The 25,590-nt window shown below is 42.9% G+C and overlaps 1 protein-coding gene across 1 annotated transcript in view; it reads right to left on the minus strand.

Moving 5' to 3' along the window:
• EFCAB2 (EF-hand calcium binding domain 2) overlaps positions 1–19,322 on the minus strand; it is a 32,156-nt gene extending 12,834 nt beyond the window's left edge. The window contains exon 1 of the mRNA XM_037392563.1: positions 18,625–19,322. Coding sequence (XP_037248460.1) covers positions 18,625–18,652 — 28 coding nt within the window. The 5' untranslated portion in view covers positions 18,653–19,322. The remainder of the gene's footprint in view (positions 1–18,624) is intronic.
• Between the last annotated feature and the right edge of the window lie 6,268 nt (positions 19,323–25,590).

The following is a 25,590-nucleotide window of genomic DNA, read 5'->3' on the forward strand; positions in this document are numbered from 1 at the left end:
AGGAGGAAGGCAAGTGTGGGCCCTGAGATGGGGCTGAGTCACTTCATCCAGGTTCCTGCATCCAAGGAAACCTAAGTGCTTGCATGTCTGCTAAGTTAGCCGTAACATATGAAAAGCTGAGAACCAGGAATTAAGAGATGGCTAAGGTATGTGCACAGTGAGTATGTCTCAGGGTAAATAATCTGTTGTAACGGTTTGGAAATGAAGATGATCTCAGCAAAGAGGAAGGAGTAATTTGTTGCATTTGCTTTTTATGTCTCGATATCGAAGAATGGGGAAAGAACCATCACAAGTTATCACAGTTATATCTCATCTAAAGCCAGAAATTGCATTCTTGGGGTAAGGGAAGTACCAGGAAATACATTCTGAAGAGAAAAATGTAAAGAGAGGAAGGGCTCCATCTCAGAAAAACCTCCCTGGCAAGGAAGCCAAGGTAAGTAAGAGTGAACTGGTTAGAGCATTTAATAATGTTTGACTCCAAAAGACATAATACAGGAAACAAAGTGGTATGGCGTTGACCTTTTGGTTCCCATGGCTAAATACAGCCCCAACTCTGGCTGGCAAGCTGGCTCATGGGAGGCAGCATTTTGTGAGCCAGCCCCACAGGCTCCACAGAGACACCACAGGGAAAATCGGAGCAACAGCCAGAACATTAGATTGGAATCAGGTACATTTGTTTTCTCATTTTCACACTTCTCTTCTGTATTTTCCACATACTAATTAAAACATAGCTCTCCTCTATTAGACAATTTCTTTTCTTCTTTACGCTCACCTGGTGTTAAGCGTTGTTGAGCAGCTCTGACCAACACTAAACCACTGGACCTTGTTTCCACACACATAACAAATTCACACCTGGTTTTCTATAATCCAAATAGTTTGGGAATCCCTGGAGCTGCAGCGTGAAACCATTTTTTTCATTTGCTCTCTCACCCTCACAACAGAAACGTCTGTTTTCTGGCAGAGGGTCTCAGAACTGAACATAGCTAAACGATACTTTGGCTTTGTGATCTCCCTGTCTGTACCTCAACCCACGAGCTTTTTCACTGTATTTTGTCCCCCTGTGCTGCTGAGGAGGGCAGAAAGTGGCTGGGTGGGTGCCTGGCAGCTGGCTGAGGTCAATCCCCCACACCCTGTAAGCACTCCAATAAAGTAGTGGATTGACTCAGATATAAGGAAACTCTTCTCCATACAGCAGAGAGGTGCATCCCCTTATAAAGGTACAGGTGCCTGCTGCTGTGTTTGGTACTGAACTCCCCAGAGGCAGAGGATACATAAAGAGAAGTAAGAATATATTCTGTATTCCTCTCTCTGACTTTCCTCCACTGATGGAAGCATGGGCAGGTACATGTACGATGGATTGGAGGCTGAAGAAGGAAGGCTGGGGAAGAAGAGCCTTGTTCAGTCCCCAGATACAGGACAAGCTGGATTCTTTTCATAGCTTGACAACAATGCCTACCTTTTATGTGCCTAAGCAGTAAAATACACGTTTAATTCCTTCCCAAAAAAACACAGTTAAATTCAAGTAGCCTTGCAGAAGAGCCCTTAAAGACTCAAACTACTAAATTTGATGGGAGGTTTTTTTTGGCGATTTCAAAGAGTCCTTGATTCAGTCTCCAATGTAGACTGTTGGAGTTTAGTTCTTAAGATCAGGTACTTCAAAAGTACATTATAACTTGCAATAGAGAAATGCTGAAGAAATATTTATAGCTGTATATTCTTGGACTGATGAGTGAGCCTTCTGTAGAAATAAAAATTATCCAGGGGTAGGCAGGTAGAGATTTCCAGTACTGGAACTCTGTAGTCATCCAGCCTTTTCATGCTTTGACTTCCGTGAAAACAGTATACATTAATCTTACCTGTTTCAAGAGGCTCGTAAAAGAAAGGTCCTGAAATGAAATGAACTTGATGATTTAATCTAGGTACCAGATAATCTATATTTCTTCCAAGAGCTGAGAGGAAGTTGTGATGAAGAGCCATATCCATGGAAGAAAACATAATATACTGTAGTCCTCTCAAAGACTCTCTGTGACATGAGTGAACACCTAGTAAGTTATTGCCTAAATCTCTCGTCCTCCCTCCAGGAATGAAAGCCAAAGATGTTCAACAAAGTTCAGGATGGCAACACTCGTTATCTGAAGACTTCTATGATTCATTCTAAACCTCTGTTTGGCAGAGAGAAAAAGATGGACCCCAGCTCTAAGATAAGTAATGGATAAAGGTTTAAAATTATACCTTCAAGAAAGGCCTCAAGAGATCAGACATGCAGTTAACTCAGCAGATGTGATGCTCTAATGTACTGAAATCTTTCTATACAAGGAGACTGTGCTCCATGGTCAGATCAATGAAAGTTTCATGTTGCCCTGTGGAGCAATTTTTTAGCAGCTTTCAGGACAGAAATACCTTTCATTGAATAAAAGATTTCACTCACTTATTCCACTAACTAGAAAAACAATACATAATATCAAAGATAAAATTATCTGATTACTTCTAATGGCTTCAATAAATAAATATCAAAACATACCATGCCAAAAAAGATTTCAATACCTACCGCTACTTATTCCCTCAAATGCATCCTGTAGGGATGATATATTTCCATTTTGATGCTACTAAAATGCTTCAGATACTTGTCGTTTTTTCCTCATTTTCTTGTTCTCATTTATTTTCTACCACATAAGCAATAAGGAGATAAAATGTCTTAAAATCCATTTCTCAGACATATTAACTGAAAAATGTATTCACTATCAGTTTTCTTTCCTGTACTATCCTTTGCTATTTCCCCAGTTTGTCTAAATGAACTAGATAAAACTCTAGATGCTGCCGGTTAAGTAAGACTGGCAGGGAGCTGGGACTCTCAAATTAATTCTGGTGGTTCTTGCAGACTGAATTATTCCTCTTCAGCTTGTCCAGACTGTTCCCTAGCACTCTGAGGTCCATTTGAAGCCAGCCCTTAAAGCAGCACTCCTGCCTCAGTTGTGACATTTCTTCTTCAAAGACCACAGCTTCAGTCTTTGTAGGGAACAGAAGCAATTAAATAGATGTGGCTCTGCCAGACTCTTGAGTAATGAGCATTTTACAAAGTGAATTCTAGTTGATACAATTTGCTAGATTCTACCATTTGTTTAATTGTATGAGCTTGCTTTCTTTTCTTCCTCGGGGCCAGCTGCTCTGATGGTTCAAAAAGCCAACCTTTGCTTTCACTGAAGAGAAATTATGTGCAGAAAAAAGAAGTATCAAAAGAACAGGTAGGCCAACATTAACCAACCACCTCAAATGCTGGGGAGCAGCTTCATCTGCTGCTCACAAGAAAAGATTTAGCCCCAATGCCGCCTGATGAACCTATTTACACTGTGCAACACTCCGAAACTCTTTCTGTGCTACGTATAGAGTAAAATTAAGGGCTGATTTGTAAAAGCACCAGTGGACTTGGTTTTATTATTTAGTGTTACTGCTCAAGACACCTGAAACATTAATCTTTATAAACATTAATCTAGGTATATTTTAATAAATATAGCCAATTTTATATTTAAACTCCTCTGTGGGTGTGGACACCTCATTAACTACTCCACCATCTCTTCATGGTACTGTTATGGTTACAGGCAGGTGTGAGGAAAGCCCTGGGGTCCCTGGTGAAAGGAACCCTTTCTCAGACTGGGCTGCCTGGCTGAACTAGCCACTCCGAAAGGACAAGGAACACAACTGGGTAACCCCAACTCAGTGACAGACAGTTTTAGAGTCATTTACATATTGCTGTTCTGGTTTTATTTGAAAGTGTTGTTATCAACAGCTCTTTTGTAGATCTTCCCATCCACTAACTGGGCTTATCAGCAGGGAGTACAGCATCGTACCAGTGTCTACATACTCCAGCACCGTTTCCTCTCTTTCCCACTAGCCATTATTTCAACCAGAAAAGTAGGCAGCAACCTTGGTCCTGTCGGTTGAAAAACTGGGAATGGTATGCGAAGAAACAGGAACATTTTTAAGAGGGCAACGGACATGAGAGGGGACATGACTGTGCAGGCAGCCAGTGGAGGAAATGCGAGTCCCTCAGCCTCCTGCAGTTTCCACTCAAGTTCAGTGAATCTTCTCTTTCTGCTCACAGATCCAAACCATGGTATTTAACCACCCCTCCCACACTGCTCCAGCATTCTTCCATAAGGCCCCTATGACCATCCTTTGCAAATCCTAGCTCTTCCCATCATCTCCAAAATCACAAGTAACAGTCTCTGTATTGTCATACAATGCCAGTCAAAAAGGAGAGGGGAGAAGGCGGTTGAGCTATGGGGAATATCTAAGCCAGCCAGGGGTGGAAAAGGTACAAAAAAAAAAAGTGTCAAGTCCCTGCTCAGAAACTGAGCCTACTGTGTGGTCAAAAAAAAAAAGGTATGGCCAACAAGCAGAAACAGCTAAACAAATCTTACTCCTTACAGCTCTAATATGGAGTTAAAATCCTAGAAATGTGTCAAGATGCAGGAACAGTTCCCTAGTAAGAAGGGAGACTGGTGCTATTCCTGAAGAATACCATGGTCCCTTTAAGGGCAATTCTCAATTTATTATCTAGGTGTACAGGGCAAAAGGATGAAACAGGTGAACTTAAAATAAATTTGTCTTTGATGTTTGCAGCCACTGTTTCATCTGACCTCTTCCAAAATCCTTCACAAAACCACTAATGGAAATAAGGGCATAAGAATTGGAAAAAAAACCAAATCTGACTGTAGTTCTAGTAAGAACTGTATAATGCATATTTGCTTAAATACAAAGCAAAAAAACAATATGAGACTTCACAATTGCAACTCAGAGGAGGTCATCAATTAGTTCTTAGGAGATCTAATCAGGCTTTTATGCAAGCATTAACTGAAGCATCACCTAGGTCAAGATATTAAAAAGCAGTCATGATACTCAGCATCACCAGCACAGGTGAAATCTCAAACAGTCTCAAATAAGCTCATCAGTTTTATCAAGACATTGTGTTTCCTGAACAAAAAGGGAAAGCCAGCGTGGTGTCATAAGATGAATTCTTGGTGACGATATCAGCATAAGGCATCCCCATGCTACTGCTTCTCTTTCCTAATTCCAGAGCAAAGCATACAACTCCCTGAATTATTCTGTCACAAATATTTGCGTTGCCTTCATGTTAAGTGTGGGGAGCTTGATAGACCTAAAAGTAACTCACAAATCTTGCCCCACCTCAAAGAAGAAAACCTTATGGCATTTAACTCGTTCTATTTTAAGGAAATTACTGAGGGAAAGGAACATAGGGAGGAAACAAACTTGAGGCCATTTGAATCTGACTTATTGGCCAGACCTTTCTCCACTGTAGAAGAAAAGGCATACCTTAGATTTTTTCTAGTGACCCTCTTAATTCCAGAGGAACCTTAATGTACAATCAGCCTAATATGCTGAAACAATAATTGTATGCTGTGCACTAAAAACATTGAGGCAAGAGAAATATTTTTCTTCTCTACTCTGTACCTCCTATAGCATGTATGATATTAATATATTAGCTACCAGAAAAGAAAGGAATATGATTAAGCTGTAAGCTTGCAGAATATGCAGTGTTGTTTCTTTGTGTCTTGTGATTCATAACAAAATAATTTGGTATGTGCTTATTGAAGAGTCTTCATTCTGCAAGGACTAATCAAACCAACTTTGAAGAAAAACAAGAGGTTTATAAGGCAGCTTGATTCCTCCAAAGAAGGGATAAGCCCATTCCTGAACTGTAATCTGAAGAGAACAGGTTGACACAAAGTATCGATGTCACCAATGGGAAATGTGTCACCTGAGTTTAGCCATTCAGATTGAATTAAGAGGTAAAAGATGCCGCTTTATGAAAGTTGGTATATGCGAGTTCCCAAGAAATGACCAGGCTGAGGTCTTCACTGACAGTGGCACCTACTCCAATTTGGGAATCCAGGCTATGGGCTGCAGACTCAGGAAAGGGATGCTGCTTTCTCTCCTGGATAAGAAGCATTCCATGTGATCACAGATGATACCTGGGCAATTTGAATTTTAGTTTTGTGTAGAAAGAATAAATAAGCTTAACTGGTTTCTGCAGAGGTCACTTTCAAGCATTCTGAAAGAAGTAAAAATGATTTCTCAAGAACAGCAAAATCTTTTATTTCGTGTTTTTCAGAATTGTTGAGAACTAGCCATATCACTGCTCCCTATCGTTTATGTTCATCCCAGCATACACCATGTGGTATCTAGATATGCAAGCAAACCCCATCATCAGTGTGAATCAACAAAAACAAAACCCTACACTCATCATTATGTTTGTGAGCAACCTTGGACTAAGAGCATAACCTCACCTTATTGTTATACCTCTTTTCCTAATGGTAGTACATGTGAGAGCTGAAAAATTACTTGGTTGTTGCCATCACAGTAACTGCCTTATGGAAAACTAATGGAGAATAAAAATAAAGGGACTATATTTAAAAATAGATACACAGAATGGAGCTCTCAGAGTGGAACGACCAGAACAATCTTTGCACAACCCCATGGCACATGATACAAATAACCATGAGAACAAAACCACCAGCAGCAAATAAGAGTTTTAGAAAAATCAGGTAATTAATTTGATGTCTGATAATAAAATACAGGCTGTCAGTTTGATGAAGGCTGTGGCAAAGTTAACTTCAAAAGCTGCTTCAAATTCTGACACAAAAATATTAAACACAATTTTTCCTTTTTGTCTTCTTTACATAAGACAACTGTAACATGGGTAAAATATATAACAAAGTGCTGTAAAACATTAAGCACTATCTTGACTCCAGCTTTGGCTGTGGAACAGATTATTTTCTAGAATTATGTTAGTAATAAAAAAAAAAAAAAGTTCACATCCACAGAACCACAATGGGAATATTTTGGTTATTTCAGTTAGAAGTTGACAAATCCATTAAAGACTTAAAAAATGACATAACTGTGCATTTCAACCTCAGTGTCAAAAAATGTGACAATATACCAACATGTGAAATATATCCAGTCTGTGATAGTCAGTTGCAGCAACTAATGGAGCTACAAGTTGCCAGTAACTACCTGACAAAACAAGATATCCTGACTATTATCCTAGGTTTTGATTGTTCAGTAGATGGTATTATAAATGCCATGACATTCTAATCTACCATAGATTCAGATGTTTTAATATATATGGGAACCAAACCTAACAAAACTAATGAGGCAATTAACAAACTAATTCAACTGCTGAGAAACAAAAGTATAGAAACTATTGCTGCCTTGATATGCAGTCAAGCTTCTCGTTGCTCATAAAATTCTTATCTAACTGACACTGTAACACAGAACAAAACAGGCCATGGAGGATGCCATGTCAAGCTGGAAAAGAAGCCATAGCCAATGCCTTTCATCACCTAGTATATCCAAAGGTGTTTAAATCCATAGTTCACACTGCCTCCAAAACACAGTTCTTATTAAAGTGTCACTGATTTGAAAGAGAATATCCACCATTCACAAAGTTCTTGTCCAAGTTATCTCCCCCAGAAGTGCTGGGGTCATGGTCAATCTTGTCTACTGCCCTCCCTTTTGGATCAAATATGGTTCACCACCAATGAAAAAAATATTTCTTTCCCTTGTGGTACAAATCCTTGCAGGTCATCAAAGCTATTTTGCTGTCAGTTCTGGTTGCTTTTGCAAGATACCATTATTTTGCCTGGTCTGTGCTGGGCAAACAGCCCCCGCACCAGTCCACAGAGACCACTCTGTATCCTCAGTACTTGATAACTCACTCCTATCTGCCCCAAGTCATAATGATATAACAACTTGAACAGCTGCTGTAGTAAACCTGACTCCCACATCCTTACCAGGATCCTTTTTGCTTGCCCTGCCCAGAGGTGCGCTGTACTTCTTAAAGCCGGGGGATGCAGATGGCAAAGTATGTCAGCATGAAGCCCCAGTGGAACTGCAACCACTGCCTGGGCTTGCTGTAGAGAATGCATTTGCCTGTGGGAATGGAGAAGGGCAAATTACAAGGGATACCCTTGCTACCTCTCCAAATTCCTGAAGAGATGCTTGCTGTAACACAGAATTGTCCGTATGTTAGAGGGGACCAATAAACCACTATTTTCTGCATCACTTCCTCTACTGCGACCCTGACAGTCCTGCTGCGCTCAGGTTTCTGTAACAGAGGCATTAATTTTCCTGGTTCCACCCAGTACTTTCTGGAGGTCCCCAGAACAGAGAATTGCAATTTGTTTGTTGAAGAAATACAAGGTGTAAAGACTTCCTACACACAAAATGCAAAGCAAACGTAGTCAAAACTTACTGAAACTATTTACAAACAAGCAGAACTTGCAAGTGAAGAGAAGAAGGGCGGGGAATGTTAAATGTTAGGAGTGGCTGAGTGGGACCGGGTCACGGCTGGAATCCTGCTATGTCATACAGTGTTCCTTACAGTCTGTAAAACTCCCCTAAGTGCTCTTCAGGGCTGCACATGGGGTGGGTTTGCTCGTGAGGAAGGCATATGGAAGATGGACTGCAAGTCTGGTGCCACTGAAAAAGGAAGCAGCAGCACATGCTGAGGATGTGGTAAGGGCTACGACCCTGCCCTTCCTATTGCCTGGCTGAGCTCCTTACACAGAAATGCACACAGGCAGAGGTGGCTCACACTGCCAGTCAGCTCTGCTTTCTTCACCCTGGAGTAGAGTTCCCTCCGGGATAGCACCCATTTGCTCTACTGAACCTCCTTTCCCAGCTTTATGCTTTTGTCATCATCATCTTTACATTTCTTCATGTGCTGCGTGTGATTAATCTCTCCCCGGCCCTACAGGCAAGAAAATCCTTCCTTCCTGCTGCTCAAAGAGTTCCTGAGCAGCTTGTTGGAGAGGGCAAGCACAGTCTAACAACCCTGGGACATACTGGGGAAGGATGCTACAGTCGTACGGTTTGCTAGGGAAAAATCCATTCCCTTGTAGGCAGTTAGTTTGAGTGATGCAACACAGGTACGTATCAATCCACGTCAGTGACAGCACTTCATGCCTCCCAGGAAAAGCTCAACAAAATATGCCCTGATGTTTCTACTGTACACAATCTGTGTAGATATGCTATATCTACATATATACCTATATATACTAAAGCACCACTCTTCATAAGCATCAGCAGAGAAGCCTGCAACCCTGGGAAATGACCAAGGAACACCCTAGATATACTCAAGAGTTCAATTTTCTCAAACCTGAAGCACTATCTGAGGGTTGATGAGTGATCCATTTTTCAGGTTTGGGGGCTTTTTGGTGGAATGGTATGGATGGAGGTCCTTCCTACTTTCTCTGCACAAAACAAGTTTGTGATTTGGTCTGCATCTGCCGAAAAGGAGAAATGGAGGTGCAGTGGCTGGCTGGTTGGTATGACCATACACCAGGGATATAGCATGACTGTGTTCCAGGTTAAAGAAATTAAGATGAGACAGACTCTGCAAGGATTCCTGAGCTGCTGCAAGCCCAGGCAGTGGCCCATAGCAGCACCTAGCTGAGATGGGCTAGTCCAAGCCTTGGAAATGGAATTGTGGAGGCTGGGGCCAGGACTTGGCTACAGCAGTAAATTTTCTTGCTGATGAAGCACTCTAGACCTAGCAGCATACCCAGAAAAAAAGACATCATAAAAGAAAACCACAAGTTGGCCTAATTCAGGGTAAAAATGCAAGACATTCTTACAAATTTTCTAGCGAGTAATTTCTAAGTCATGCTACAGCATCCCTCTTACATCTGCAAGGAAAAAGGTCCAGTGGAGGCCATCACCCACCGCCTCGCTGGCAGTAGTAGGCAGAAGCCCTTCCATCAGTGAATGGCAATGCAACTTGGATTCCCACACACAGAGCACCACAGGCAGGTGTTCTGCTCTCTGTTTTGACCAGCCAGGGTGATACTGTGCAGGAGGATTACTACCTGTAGCAGGCAGTGCACGAGCCAATACTTAGCACCTAGCCCTCCTCCAACTCCAAATTACTGTTGTTCTACCACTGCCCTAAGGACTGTGTGCAGTTCCAGCCAGCCACAGCCCCAGGCTCCTCCTGCCATCTCCCACTGTCCCCTTGGCTGCTGGGGGTACTGCAGTTAGCGCCCAGTGACAAGCGCCTTGCTGTTAGAGTTCATAGCTCTGCCCTCATAGCTACAGCTCACAGATTCTTATCACCCTGAGCACAAAGTCTCTCTGAGCTCTGAAACAGTCAATAGTGACAGCTAATGCCCTGACCCGACCTTCTTAAGTCCCTTAGCCCTTGTATCCTAACCCACTGTCACACACACACACACACATATTAAATAATGCAGGGTCGTCCTGTGAACAATAACACACAGCTTATTGCCTACATCCACCGGAGAATACATAGTACTTGGAAACAGCAGGCATGCACGGTATGCCCTGTGTATGCCCACACCTCAGACAAAAAGTAGGAATAATCTCTTAGAGCTTGAAAGAATCTGGAGTCATCACTACTTACAGCAGAAACGCTTGGCAGTCCTCCTGAGCATCTTTCAAAATGCAACAGTATCTACACTGACCATAGTGGTTTCTCTCTTCCCAGCTTTCACATAAGTCTGTTTGCCCACACTTTGTGCATTTGTTGTTGCAGAGTCCTTGCAGAAAAGCCAGTTTTGGTGATTTTCCCCTTAATATTTAGTCATGTGTTGAAACATGGTTTTTTTCCTCACACCCATTTTGCCTTTTTGCACTTCTTGGAGGGAAGGGCTGGATGAGACAGGCCCCAAGACTCTGTGATGGGACAGTTCCAGTGGCCTTACACAACAGAAAAATCTATTGAGAACTGGATCATAACAACACGCATTTTCATTCCATAAGCTGTCAAACATTTTATGCCAGGAGCAGCTGTAACATTTTTAGAGCAACAATCAGGACACAGCATGAAATGTTCAACTGTGGCTCTCAGGATTTGGCCCTGCTCATCTTCCCAAGCAGCTGGCCATAGTTCCATAGGTCTCCCAACTGTTGTAGATTATTACTTTGGAAGCAGCACGCAATAAGGGCTCTCAGGAAGAAACACGTAACCAAATTGGACCTAACAGGTCTCAATTACGACCTAGATTTCAGCCAGCCAGGCACATCATCATTTTGCAGCTACTCATGTGGTGGACTTCACGGAGCCTAGAGCTTCATAAGCCAAAGCAGCAAGCTCTGAGTAGTATCACCCACCCTAATCATTTACACGGCTCCAGCTCTGACAGCAAAGCTCTCCTCCTAGCTAGTGTCCACAGAGAAGCTGCCAAATACTTGCCCTTGTATGCAACCCACACTGAGAGCAACGAAACAACACGCTTTGTCACACTAACTTGCAGAACAATGAGGGAAAATCCTTTCCTTTTGATATAAAGATCTTCTCTTCTGAGCAGAGGATGTGGAGATATACCTCCAGTCATGCAAAGAAAGCAAGGAAGTCCCACTTATACACAGATCTGGATTGCCTCCTGTATGCCTGTGATTCACAGATAATATACAATTAATATCTTATATTTCTCTTGAGGAAAGTCATAATGTTATCCTTCCTACAGTGAAGTGAAAGTTATGCCAGCGCTTGACATTTGTTAGCCTGCAAAAAATAATCGTGACACTTTTTTTAAAGTCAATACCGGCTGCACGCAGTTTCCCTTTTCATAAGGCAGAGATAAGCTCAGCATAAATCTCCATTAGTGGTGTCTTGCACATCCCTGAAATCCCAACTCCGGCAGTTGTACCAGACAGCACTCCTGTTGCAGCTCAGAGCTGGCAAAAACAGTAATCTCCACTGTTGCAATTTGTTCTGTATCTTTCATCTCAGCCACACCTGGGATATAATGAAAGAGTTATGCCTAGCCCATACCTATATTCTCTTTCATCACCAACAGCAAACAGCCCTGTGAGGATATATAGCTTTCCTGGTGATGCTGAGAGTCTTGCTATACCTCCGGCTGCTGCTGAAAAGGAAGAGCCTACACAGGCTGCGACACCGGCAGAAGACAATCCATGCTGCTATGCTGTGTGGTCGCAGAGGGCATCTGTCTCCATTTTTCCTGGACTTTCCACAGTGCTGACCCCAGAAGCGCTTGGCAGAGCCACAAAGGACAACTCTGACACTCACAGCCTAAAACACAGGTGCACCACAGCAAGCTCCACCAAAATGCAGTAATTCACATGCTGCTGCGTGCCCCACAACAGCAGCTCGCTCTGCCAACGATGCAGGATGGCCCCAACAGGGCACTGTATAACTCATCACCAGCAGCGTGCAGGTACATCTAATTGCATGTGTGGCTGCACCAAATATCTCATAAATTGAATATGCCTGCTGAACTGCCTCTAGACGCTGATTGCTCAAGTGGTCAGGAACCAGGGACCAGAATCAAGTGGGTATTAGTGCTCCAAGAATTAATTTATTGTAAACATAAGCCATTATAAAGTTTAATTGCAGCACCACAGCGCTAGAATACAGCAGTCTGTAAACTCTCTTCTTTTGAAAGAACCCTAATGTCTACAATATAATGGGAGAATGAGGGGGTTTAAGTATGACTTTTAATACATGCTGTTATTATATAACATGTCACAAGCCTCTCAACTTGCTAGACAGGGTCTGAAATGGGTTTAAAAAAAATACGGACTGGTTGCAATTCTACCTGCACTACTCTGGCATGAGGGCTTTGACCAAAGGAAGAGGGACTGTTACAGTGCAACAAAATGGCAAGGGATTACAGGGGGTTGCGGCAGCTGCTTGTTTTTTAAGGAGCTGTCTTGAAAGTTATCACATTGCTAAATCACTTTCTTACCTATCGTGAACGAATGTAAACCTCCAATTTTCTTTTGTTTGCCTAAGAATAATATTCTGAATTTGAACAGCATTTCAGCTGACAAATTTAAGACATTCACGTTTATCATCAATGGGGAATAAGACTTACTTCTATAGCTGTTTGCGGCAGGCTAAGCTAAAGGAGAAAGCTAGCAAACAGGGAGAAAAAGGATACAATGGATAAATTTCAGGATTCACATCCAGTTTTCAACCTGACCATCAGCAGTAACAGTACCAGAACCTCCTGGGACCTTACACCAGTGACACAATAATCCTTACCATCCATAAAATGGAGCTTGGTAAGCTTTTGAAATTTATGGTTGGTCACAGCCCCAGGCTGGACTCAAGGAAATCCCTTCCAATTTTACATTCATGGGGATTACACGTACTACCCACACCTATATAACATGGAACAGTAAGGATGACACATTTCCAAAAGAGCTGGGAGTATATATTTTCTTAGAAGATGGACATTTACAATTTAAGATAATTTATAAAACTGTCTCCCGGGACCTGTCACGTAATCCAACCTCAAAAGTTGTGGCAGGCAGAGGTAGGTTTGGGACCTCCTGCCCCTTACTGTACCAAGAGCTTTTACCCCTGCACTGGGTACCTGCGAGGTCCACATGGGGAGCTCCCCGCTCCCCTGGCCACCTCCTGCAGCACCCTTAACCCCATCTCTTGACTGTCTCGTGCCCTTCTCGATCGCTGTGGCCACCTCTGCACAGGCCGGGCTGGGACATCGCTGCCACAGCTACTTCTCCCCTTAGGATACCTCCCAAAATGCGTAGGAACTATTTTCAGCTTCTGCCCCTCACCTCAATCATACTCCCATGGCAGAAAAACAGCAGTGGCAGCCAGACCTCATGGCAGGATTTGGCCAGGGCAGCGCAGTGGTGTGACCAGCACCCCTGTCTGCACAGCCACCTCTCATCTGGGGGCTAAATGTTGAGCATCTTTGACAACAGGTTCATGTCAGACCTCTGTTACTGGAAGACCGTATTCTTTACAGAACCTTTAGCCCGCCACGTTTTATTGCTAATAGCAACAAAGCAATATCTGTTCACACAAAATAAAGGTACTCCTATATTGCAAAAAAATAAAAAACAAAAAAACCCAACCCCTCAGATCTCAGAATAATTAGTATGTAGACATGGAAATTCTTAATAACATGTTAACTATTGTTGGGAAGATAATTTGTGGGAGTTCTCAAGCTCCCTGTCAGCACCACGTATCTGCTGGTTGGCATTGTTTAAAAGACAAAAAGTTTAAAGCCTTTCTGCACACCAGCCAATTTTTTATTCAATAAGTCAGCTAGTAGAGCCAAACTGAAAAACTTCTGCCATTTTATGCACCATGGAAACAAGAAACCTGTCAATCTGCAATTACCTATTCCACATCCATCTGAGATCAACTTTTACTGCAAAAGTATAGCCAAGAGGATTGGATCTACAGCCTGCATTTGTCCATGGGAGATGGACATAATTTATTTTTTGTTTCACTCCCAAATGAGTACGAATATTAAAACATAACTCAGATTGATGTCAAGGTGCATGTTAAATTGCATTACAGTCTAATAAAAACTATAAATTTTTCTCCTCATGTAATTGCTCACAGCAATGTCAACAAGAGGATATAAAAATATTCATAGTGTTCATCTGTAAGTAAATTCCACTGTGATAAAGCTGCACACTGATTTCCTAAGTGATCTCATATATTCAGATTTTCTTCTAGAGATGAAATATTGCTTACTTGAGCCCTATGAAAGCTACTTATTTTTAACTACCTGTACTAATTTTGTATTTTTTCCCATAAATGAAAAACTGCCACTTTTTAAATTAGAGGTAATTTGTCTGATGGACTACTTTAGCCTGAAGGATTATTGTGAGAGTTTAATCCAGAGCTTTAGTACCTTTCAAATACTGATGCTTATTTGTGAAATTCTCAAAAATACATTTTAAAGTCCTCATACAGCAAGACCCTTAAATGTACTCATATGCTTAAGCATCATGTGCATCATATTATCCCATTCAGCAGGATTCCCCAAAGCCATACACAGTTTAAGTGCTTTTCTGTGACAGGTTTGAAACTCTCATGTTAATTAAGTGTGCTCCAAGCAGAATTAATGGTTACGACTGCCTACAGCGCTCATGGCAGCTACTAGGCTCTCTAAGCCTAAGCTTGGACTCCCAACTTTATTAAAAGAGAATGCACACTGACACGACATTTTCAGTACCTCCAGTACAGAATCCAGGCAGAGCCAGGTGACACAGAGAAGGGAGGTTCAGATTCCACCTCCAGACACGGGAGGATTTGGCAGGACAGGTGAAGCAGGGGTAACTCTGCTTCTTTGCAAGAAGGTAGGAGTTGAATGGGATATGTAGCTAGCTCTTACCAAATGTAAATCCCTGATTTCACCAGCATGCCAGGCAGTTAAAGAGCATATATATATATATATGTATGATTGAACACACTGTTACTGTATTTACATAAGGCACTAAAACTGGGGGGGGAAACTCTTTCCCATCTCCACTAACAACCTCCACATGACTGTTTAGTAAGTGGGGAAAAGAATCTGTGAGTCCTGATTATGTATTATTGCAGCTGTAACTCAAACGACCCAGAACAGCTACTAATCAATATACCAGAGAAAACCATCATTGAAGAATGGTTAGTGTCCATCTTCATAGGTCTTTGCACCACAGTCAGGTACCTTTCTGGAGGACATTTTTACCCAGAACTAGTTATTCGGTGTTATATGGATATAAGTGGGTGAAACAGGAGCTCAGACTATTTAATATACTTTCTTTTGGATTACAATTCATGACTTATTAATTGCATTTTAAAGATGCACTGACTGGCACAAAGAATACAGTCTTAGAAAAACTCTAATACTGATCAATTACATAACATTACCATAACGATATAGGAACACTGAGCGTTCTCTCCTTTATGTACTTTCATCTGATGTCTTAAATCCCAGCTGGAGAAAAATATGCCTTGTCTTCTGTCTAGTTCTACTTCAGGCACTACCGGTCTGACATTTTGCTTTCAGGTTCTAGTAAAATCAGTATTGAGATCAGAGATATTAAAACTTAGAAAATCTGACATGTTATGTCAAATTAAAAAGAAAGTATCTGAGAGCAAATGGAAGAACAGACTGAATTAAGTAGCAGAAAAAGGGAAAGAAACCACACAATAGGAGGGAAGATACGAACAAATACACAGAAGAGAACGAATAAGCAGAGTCTAGCTTAATCAGACGGGTATAAAGAAAAAGCATTAAATAAAGTTGAAAGCACAAATGTAGGATACAAATTCATACATAAAACATGTAACTACAGATAGTATGGGCATGATCCCATTAACACTTCCGCACATACAAGCCTTTATTCACAAGATTTGCATAAGTTAGAGGGTAATACACATGTGAGTAACATGATGTACAAGAGGTTGCAGGATTTGGCCTTTCACCATTTTTCCTTGAGTACATCATGCACATCTGTAAATCATTTAAGTGGGCATTTAACTTTGAAGCAGACAAAACTTGAAAATAATAGGACCCAAGGGAAACCTTTACCATGAAAGCTGGTGGAACTGCAGCTCTACAAAGAACTGAAAGGAATACCCTAAAGACTAATTATTTGACAATACCACTAATTTATTGTTCTGTTTGAAGCATAATAAAGTTGCATTTTGCATAGATGTGGAATGCTCCTCAGAAGAAAGCATGATTTATGAGAATTGGGGAATCCTAATTAACCCTCTAACTGCTATCTGCAAGTCTAACAGCAACTCTGAAATGGGTGTAAGCGACTTAACTCTCATGGGATTGCTTCCGCAGTTTAATGAGATGCTGACTGTTAGGTTACCTCAACTGTGTTTATAATAATGAGACACCTTTACAGGGCAACAAGCAACTGGTCTGCCTAATAACATGCTATGATTCTCATGAGTGAGGTGCCTTGTCTGTGTGATACAGGTTATTGTCCTCATTTTACAGATAGGAAACCACAGCCCAGTATGTCACTTTCCATGATCCATTGGGAAGTCTGGTGAGGCCAGGAATGGTGTTTATGGGTCAAGGTTATTTAGGATTACAGCGAAACTTTTCTTTAGAGGATGACACCTGATACTCTATTGAGAACAGTGTTTTACAGGGTAAAAAACCATCAAGTGTAAAAAAAAAAATCTGTCTTCAGAAATACAGTAATTAAACTTCTTACAAAGTATTCTCACTTTGAAAGTACAAAAACAACATCAAAAGCCATTAATCAAACAATCAAAAACCCACAACTTCCCCTCTCTGAGAGTTTCTGCCTATGGATTGACAAAATGGTTCAAAATCTCAGTATCATACATACAGGTGCCCAAAATATATGGAGTCAGAACTTCCCAATATTACTATTATCCTGCCAGAACACCAGATTCCCTCTTCTCAGATGGTCTGGCAGGCTTCTAGGCTGTTATCCTACCATCTCTATCACAGCGCCAGCCCTGTGCCTCAGCTTCATTTGCAAAACTGGGAAGATGCAAAAAGTAGGCTTTCACAAAACTAAACAAAAATGAAAAACAATATAAAAGATATTATACTTTCAGAATAATCCTCACTGATGCTACATCAGTCTGACCTCTTAATTTCTGTAAAATATCTGTACTGTGAAGTCCATGCTAGAAATACTTCTACCAAAATCACTCATTCAGCACCATCCACAGCAACTATTTATACAGGACTTTTCTACAGACTATGTTAGTTTTTTCCTAAATAGTACAAAATAATCCATTATTTAGATTATTTCAAATACAACATCCAGAATTTGCAAACTACTACAACACACACCAGTTTACTTACAGAAAGGATGGATTTTAGGAGCCACAATATTGCGAGTTTTACAGAAAGGACATTTTCCTTGAAACCATACCCAAATATCCTTGCAGAAGGAATTACCTTTAGCCTGTAAAACACAATTTCTGGCAACACTCCCTGAAGTAGAACATGCTTGCCTCTAAAAATAAGGCACGGTGCTATCAGCAGCAGAGATTATTTTTTCCTGGCGGCGAGAGCTCGATGCATCCAGACAGGCCTCCAAGCGGCGATGACCAACTGTCCCCAGGATCCTGCTGCCCTGGAAGCCACCCTGTGCCGTGAGGAGGCCGCCATCCGCGCCCAGGCAGCCTGCCTGGCGGTAACACAGCCGTACGGCTGCCAGCACCCGTGGCCACCTCCCGCGGGTGGCACCGGCCACGGGTGACATGGCAGCGGGCAGGTGGCACGGGTGGCAGGGAGCGCAGGGGAGCAGACCCTCGCCCTGAGGGAGGCCAGGCCTGAGGCGGGGACAGGGAGCCCGGGGTGCACCCCTGGCCCTGAGGGGAGGCCAGGCCTGAGGCGGGGGCAGGGAGCCGGGGGGGCACCCCTGGCCCTGAGGGGAGGCCAGGCCTGAGGCGGGGACAGGGAGCCGGGGGAGCACCCCTGGCCCTGAGGGGAGGCCAGGCCTGAGGCGGGGACAGGGAGCCGGGGGAGCACCCCTCGCCCCTCAGGGAGGCCAGGCCTGAGGCGGGGGCGGCAGTGCGGCCACCCTGGAAGGGCTGGGGGGGCAGGGGGTGTATTTCTACGTGTGTGTAAATATACCTGTACATGCGCCCGTGTGTATACACACGCACAAGTACAGGCATATGTCTGTGTCTCCGTGCGTGTCCTTGTGCCACCCGGCACCAGCGCCCGGCAGCCGGGCCCCGCCAGCCGCAGCCTCTCCCGCCGCCCGCGGCCGGCCCGGCCCCTCTCGGCTGGCGCCCGGCGCGGCCCTCCCGCACACCCCGCAGGGCGGCAGGCCCCGGCCCCGGCGCGGCCTTACCCTCGCCGTTCCCCGCCTGCTCCGCCATGCCAGCGGCCCTGCGCTGTCGCCATGGCGACGCGGGCCTGGCCGGGCCCTCTCCTCCCGCCGCCGCGGCTGCCCGGGAGCGCCGAGGTGCCCGCCGGGCCGGGCCGGGCCGGGCTGGAGCCGCTGCCGCCCTCCGCCGCCCTCCTCCGCCCCAGGGGGGCCTTCACCGGCCGCCTTCGCTGCCTGCTGGGGTACAGAGCGAATGAGAGGGGCCGGAGGCGCTGCGCGCCGGCCTCCTGCGCCGCACCGGGCCCGGAGCCACGGCCGCGGCCCCCAGGGCCCAGATCAGGCCCAGAGTCTGGATCGCGGTGCAGAGGCCCAGCCCCGGCCCAAGGCCCCACGCCTCCCCGCCACTGTGCTAGAGAGATGGAAAACATGACTGAATCCCACACCTGGGCTGCAAGGGGGCACCGCTGGGCATCACTGGGCACTCCCGGGTGTCACTGGGCACTTCTGGGTGTCACTGGGTACTACTGGGCACCGCTGGGCATCACTGGGCATCGCTGGGCATCACTAGGCACTAGTGGGCACCACTGGGTGTCACTGGGCGCTCCTGTGTGTCACTGGGCACCACTGGGCATCACTGGCACTGCTGGGCACTGCTGGATACCGCTGCCCTTGCAGCCCCGCTCCCAGCTGAGGCCCTTCCACCTGCCACTGCATGGTATTTTCTCTTAAAAATAAGAGTTTCCCAGCAATTGCAGAGATTTCTGTGTATCTGAGCTTTAGAAAGTGAAAGAACATTTTATTCTAAATACGATCATGCCGAAACAGCTAAAATATTCTGTCTTTGCAATATTAAATAAAACTGTGGTTTAAATTTAGCTGTGTGTTTTAGCAGACACGTTTGCGATGCCTGGTTCTTCTGACTCTAAAACAACTGTGAAAGTAGAGAAAATATAAATATTAATATTCCAGCAAGATGCAACCATATATTCATAGAAAATAAATATTTATGAAATTCCTAGAACTAAAACCTCGTCCTCGCCACAGCAGGTGCTTGTTTGTCAGATGTTAAATTTTTGCAAAGCCCGTGTGGATGATGACTCCTCGCGTGCTCATCTCCACCTCTCAAGCAAACAGTTACAGTGTGCTCAGTATTCATGGAAGCCTGAAACTTCAAAAACCAAACTGAACCCAAATAGGGTTTCTTTGCTTTAAAAGAATCACTTTTTTTATAACATTTTAACATTTGCTGTTTGCCTTTCAGCCACTTATTGTGGGGTTTTATTGAATGAGGCTCAGTGTAAAGAGGGTGTAATAGATACCCAAGAGAACACACTATTACTTTGTTGGGAAAACAGCTGACTATGCTCTCTAACAAAGCTGATCCCTCTAAAAGGTTATCTACAGTCTTGAAGAGTTTATTAAGCTAACTAAATATTTCAGATTACGTGTTGGACGACAGAAGTCACATAGATTTGCTTCCTCTCAAATTGGTAACAGAAGTTTTGGTGAAAACAGCATGGCAGCCAAAGTTAGAGGATGCAGCAGCAGGAGCAGCACAAGGAAAGGCCCTTACCTTTTGGTCTTACAGGGGTCCCATTTCTTATTTCCTCAAACCCACCGCCCCCCCAGAAGACCTTTGTCTTTCCTGTTTATAGATCTATGGTGGTGGATCAGATCCACGTGTTTGAAACTGAAGAAAAGTGAGAAATACGTTGTTTTGGTAAGGACAGAGCTTTCTTACCTCTTCCCTACCCAAAATGTGGAATTTCATGTTCTTGAATATTGTGCCCAGCATTAGATTTCTTACATCATTTTCCAGAGCACCTGATTCATCATAGGACATTTACAGCTCTTCTACAAATGCTAATTCAAAGTGTTTACCACGTTTCCCTAATAAAAGCTTTTAAAAATCCTGTTGTAGACATTCAGGTTTTCACGCCAAATTCAAACCCAAAATATGAACAACGTTCAGCTTTAAAATAGATACAAATATTGCCTATTGTGAAAATTTATTCAGATTCTTGCATTTTTACAGCAGCCTTTCAGTTGAAGCGAGTCACTGCAAACGTGACGCAGTAAGACAGTAGCTCCACTCAGGCCACTTTAACATTTTCCCAGCAATTTCACCCGGGGTGGCGTCTGGCTTTCCTCACCACCCTTTCCTATGTGACACATGCCTGTCTTTTTCCTTGAAGAGGGACAGTAACAAAAGCAGTGTGTAGAAGTTGATCAAGAAAGGGGAAATTCTGAAGTACGAAACGGCTATGCCACTTTGTGTATGCCACAATGTCTACATCCCCTTGTAGCAGCTGACTCCAGCCCTCACGAGCTGCTGCAATAGCTCCTTGGGGAGAGCATTGTTATGAGTATATAAAAGTATCGGTCAAAGCCTGGATGTTTGTACTTGTTAAGTTTGATACCTTTAGCCTAGCTGGAGGATCTTTCGTGATTTACTTCAGCAAACGCTATTTTGCACTGTCCTGGCTGTTCTGAGATTCCACTCAGGACAATTACTGTAAAGTGCTTCATTTGCATCTTCTGCTCCAGCCTGGAGTTTCCTTTTGCTTTCAACAGCTTGCAGCCAAGTGTCAGCACCTGTTTCCCCTGCTTTCCCTAATTCCTGACACACAGGGCTTTGGTGTCTTGCCTGTCTCCAGGAGCAGAACAAAATATGGAATGAGAAAGCACTTCAAAATGAGAACTCACTGCTTTAACATTTCCTGGCAACATATCCTGAAAAATCTATGCAGGAAAAAAATGTTAACAATTATAATGCAGATCAAATATTGGACCTGAACCACATGACTGTTTCCCTTCTAACTTAAAGCACAGACATCTCAAACCAAGGGTATGTATGAGTGGGCTGAAACAACTAATCACATTTTGGCACAGACAAGTACAAAAGGAAACCCAGAACTACTAATTCAACAGCTTGAAATATCAGCTGCTGCATGCAAGATCTTTAAAGCGCTCCTCTGAAGAGAACATACCCTTTTAAACTTGTAATTTTTCATTTTTAAAATGTCAGGAAATATCTCAGGGAAAATATGGAAGAAACCAGCATTGTTGATATAAAGCCTGAATCTACTGAAGACTCTAATAGACGTAAGGTACCCTTGCCTCTGCACCTAATTTCATCACATACGTTCCTCTCAGCTATCAGGGTCCTAGCACACATTTTGTATATTTTCCATGCATATGTTCAGAGATTTTGTTCAGCAATAAAAACCAGCTCTAAAATAGGAGAAGTGATGTAAAAGATGAAGCAGTTCAAGGAGGTATAATAACATCCTACAAAGCTGTGTGTCCCCCCACGGCTCTGGGGTTGCAGTGTTTGCACACATCTTTACCCTGAACGCTTGGTGAAGACCTTCAACTGTAGAACTAACTCTCTCTGTGGGTCCCTGGGGACCGTATAACTGAAGGCACAAAGCAGAGTATTCATTTGTCCTTCACAGAGGGAGTGAATGGATAGCTACGATTCTGTGACAGGAGTCTACCTACAACTGCTCTGTAGCTAAATAGTACAGCCCTACTACTCGGGGGGTGTTTCCACGTCGCAGTACCCTTTTTCCTCAGTAAAACATGAATGACCCAAGTGCATTTGGCATCTTCATTGCACTCTTCCTCTGCGATAAGCAGCTGATCTGAGTGACTCAGAAACAGCTTCTTCAAAACAGAGCATTATCTAAACATTATCTGCTCACGCAAATGATGCACAGCAACCAGATAAAATGAGAAAAAGATTCCATCCTGTCTTGCCTGTGCTGTATCTTTCCCTTCAGATTTTGGGTAAATTACACTGAGAGCAGCTACCTCATTCCTTGATGTGTGGGAGGGAAGACAGCTTCTCTTCTAGCTTGTTCTCTTTGTTACTGCAGGCTTTGATCCTGTGCTTGGACCAGATGAAGAGAAGCTTAACAGAGTGGGTAGAGACAGACAAATAGGCATGCCCACCATTCCTTTCTCTACCAGTGACCTCTTCCAGGCTGCTGCTATTTTCATATTAACCTTATCTGTCATCATTTTGATTTCTTTTTGGAAAATAAAAGTCTTCCTGCTATGACCTACAGAACAGCAAAAAGCACATAAATTGGCAAGGAAGTTCCATTATTTTTCATACAGGTAATAAATCTAGAAGCCCCAAATCTGATCTCTTAAATAAAATGTCAGGTTACAATTCCTGGAGTTCACCGATGCCAGAAGGGGAGGATCCAGCTTTTCCTTCAGGTCCTGCTCTTCCTTCTCTACTGCTGCCTGCACATCCTCCTTCTACCTTGCGCTGGCTTTGCCACTCATTGAGAGCAGATATGAGTCACTGAAGTAGTAGAAAACCAATCCATTAAAAAGTGAATAGTTTTCTGCCATATTAAGAAATTCAGTAAAGGGTCTGACAAGCATCTGAATCAGCACAGCCAGGAAGTTGGACCATGCAATTAGAAGTGAGGGAGAAACAGGGAGGAAGGCAGGATGAGTGAGATGTTCTTTTGCAGGGAGAAGGCTCAGTGGCTGGCTGCGTCTGTAAGCAAAACTCAGAAGGAAGGAAGGGAAAAAAACAGGTTTGAAGGCTTCTTATAATAGCAGCATCTCAAATCCTTCTGAGTTCATGGGATGGCTTTGGAACTGTCCTGGCAAATTATCTCCTGCTGCTCGTATACAGCTGTGATCCTACAGATCTTTAGCTGCTCCTGTCCAGCCTCAGCAAAGCTGCATTTGAGGAAAAGTGACTGAACATGCATTAAAAATTAGTTACTAGGAAAAAGGAAGCATTTCTTTTCCTCAGCAATATTGCTCAATGTCAAGGAGCTACTGGCAGTGCTCGGCCTCTGGGACTATGCCTGAAGAACTGCAGCAGAAAAAAAATCTCTTGCTTTTATATGCAAGTGCAGGATACTGTTCCCCATCCTACCCAGCCACAGAAATGGCCCTAGAGATCCACATATTTTAACCTTCAGACTTTATTACCATTAATTATATCTAGAAGTGAAGCCAGGATCCCCGAGAACACGGTGGCAGGAACAAAACACGATCATCCATCTGCCTAGCAACACGGGTTGCCATGAGTACTTCTCCCCGTGCTCCGCAGGCAGCAGGGGCTCACCACTGAACACCGAGCCAAGTTCAAGGGCCCCGTACTGGTAAAGAAAGCCTGCTTCCTTGAATGAAGACCTTGGTTTTCATATCCAAGTCACCTGTATTTCTCTAGAGCCTAGAAGGTGTCAGCCAGCAGCTTGAAATTGAGAACTGAGTGACTTCTGAAGCAGCAAGACATCATCAGCGAAACTGCTCCTGCAAGAGACAAAAGCAGTGACGTTGGCAACGTGAATGCAAACTCCATTCTTCCCTTCTCTGTTTCTTTTGAAAAAGTTCTTTGCACATGTTTTCAATAACATGCCCAAAAAAATCCCCAAATAACACACCATCACATCACTAAATTTATGTACTTCAGAAGAGAAGAAGAGAAGAAGAAAACCCCATGAGTGGCACTGAATATACGGAAATACTCTTTAACGCCCTTAGCTCAGGAACACAAACATATTAACCTTGTGATCCTCGGATCACGAACCATCTGCAGGAGGCTGAGGGAGAGAGTATCCCAGATATCCATTTGCCTGGTTCCCCATTGAGCACCTGCTTTAGGCCCCATGAAAAGAAAGGATACTTAAAGAGATGGGCCTTTGATACAACTCAGAAGGCTTTTTTTGGTGTTCTTAAAAAAAGAGAAAGACTCTTTGATCGTTGTTTAATATTTAAGGGAGGCCCTCTAATAATGTAGTTAACTAGAAGCTGTATAAAAATAGAGCTATATGAGAAAAACACAAAATCATAGGTTTCAGACTGACATTTGGACAATCACAATTGAATGGGAATGTTGAACACTGGAATTATGCTTATGTTACCAATATTGTGAAGCTAACCTTCAAAAAAAGCTCTTATTCCATTTGTTTGTTATATGATAACGTGCAATTTAAGTGTATAAAGGCCATAGCATGAGTAAATTGGCCCAGAGTATATTTTACAAAGCCGTCAGCTGTGACACAGGAGTAGTTAGCTTTGGAATGAGAAGAGGAACTAAGGTTATACATCTGAATGATCATATATGGCACTTAATCAGTTTACATGAGGCATGATATAGTACTTTTTAATACTTAGGAAAATCCTAGCGTATGAGTAGCAGAACTACTTTCTTTTTAGAGCATCTGTCAAGATTATTTGGGCATGGAAATGTTGCTGTACTCAGTAGGTTAGTAATAATCAAAAGCTAAATGAATCTGGGTATAAGAAAACCCAGTAATTTAAGCACTTAAGAATTTTCTGTTTTCTTCAGAATGCAAGGTTTCATTTATTAAAAAAAAATTCTAGACCATCTGCTTGTGAAGATAATTTTTGGAGAATTTATGTAGCATTATTCTTTTAAATCTACAGTAGGACAGTAAGGGAGAAAATCATATTCTTTAACAAGTCCCATTAACTTAATGTGTTCAGGATTTCACTTTACAAGTCTGCCCACTACCTGCTCATGTTAACTTCAGAATTTTAGTGCAAATAAGGTTAAGGTCTGTGGGACTGATCTTAATGTGATTCACAATTTATTCATCTCCACTGACACAAATGGCACAGAATTAAGACTAGCATTATAGCATCACTTAAATTCTCATTCATCTCGGTGGTTTTTTATTCAAAGAGCTAATTGCATGGCTAGCTTGCTTTTCCAGGTTCGTGACATTTTCTTCTTACTTAAATATAAGCTTTAACTTTGCAGAGATTAAATTCATTTCCATATTTAAATAAAATTAACTCTGATCTAACTAGAGATACTGTACAGAGTATGTTTTGTAAACTTTCCTATATAGACTTAATATTGTAAAATTAAAGTTGCTTTGAAATAAAAATCTACTAAGGGGGGGAAGGGAGGGGGAAGCAACAGAACTAAGACATGTCTCAGGAATATTTGCTGCACCTGTAGAATAAGAAATTTAACTCCTGTTT

This window comes from Falco rusticolus, chromosome 6, assembly GCF_015220075.1.
Source record: "Falco rusticolus isolate bFalRus1 chromosome 6, bFalRus1.pri, whole genome shotgun sequence".
NCBI classification, from domain to species: Eukaryota; Metazoa; Chordata; class Aves; order Falconiformes; family Falconidae; genus Falco; species Falco rusticolus.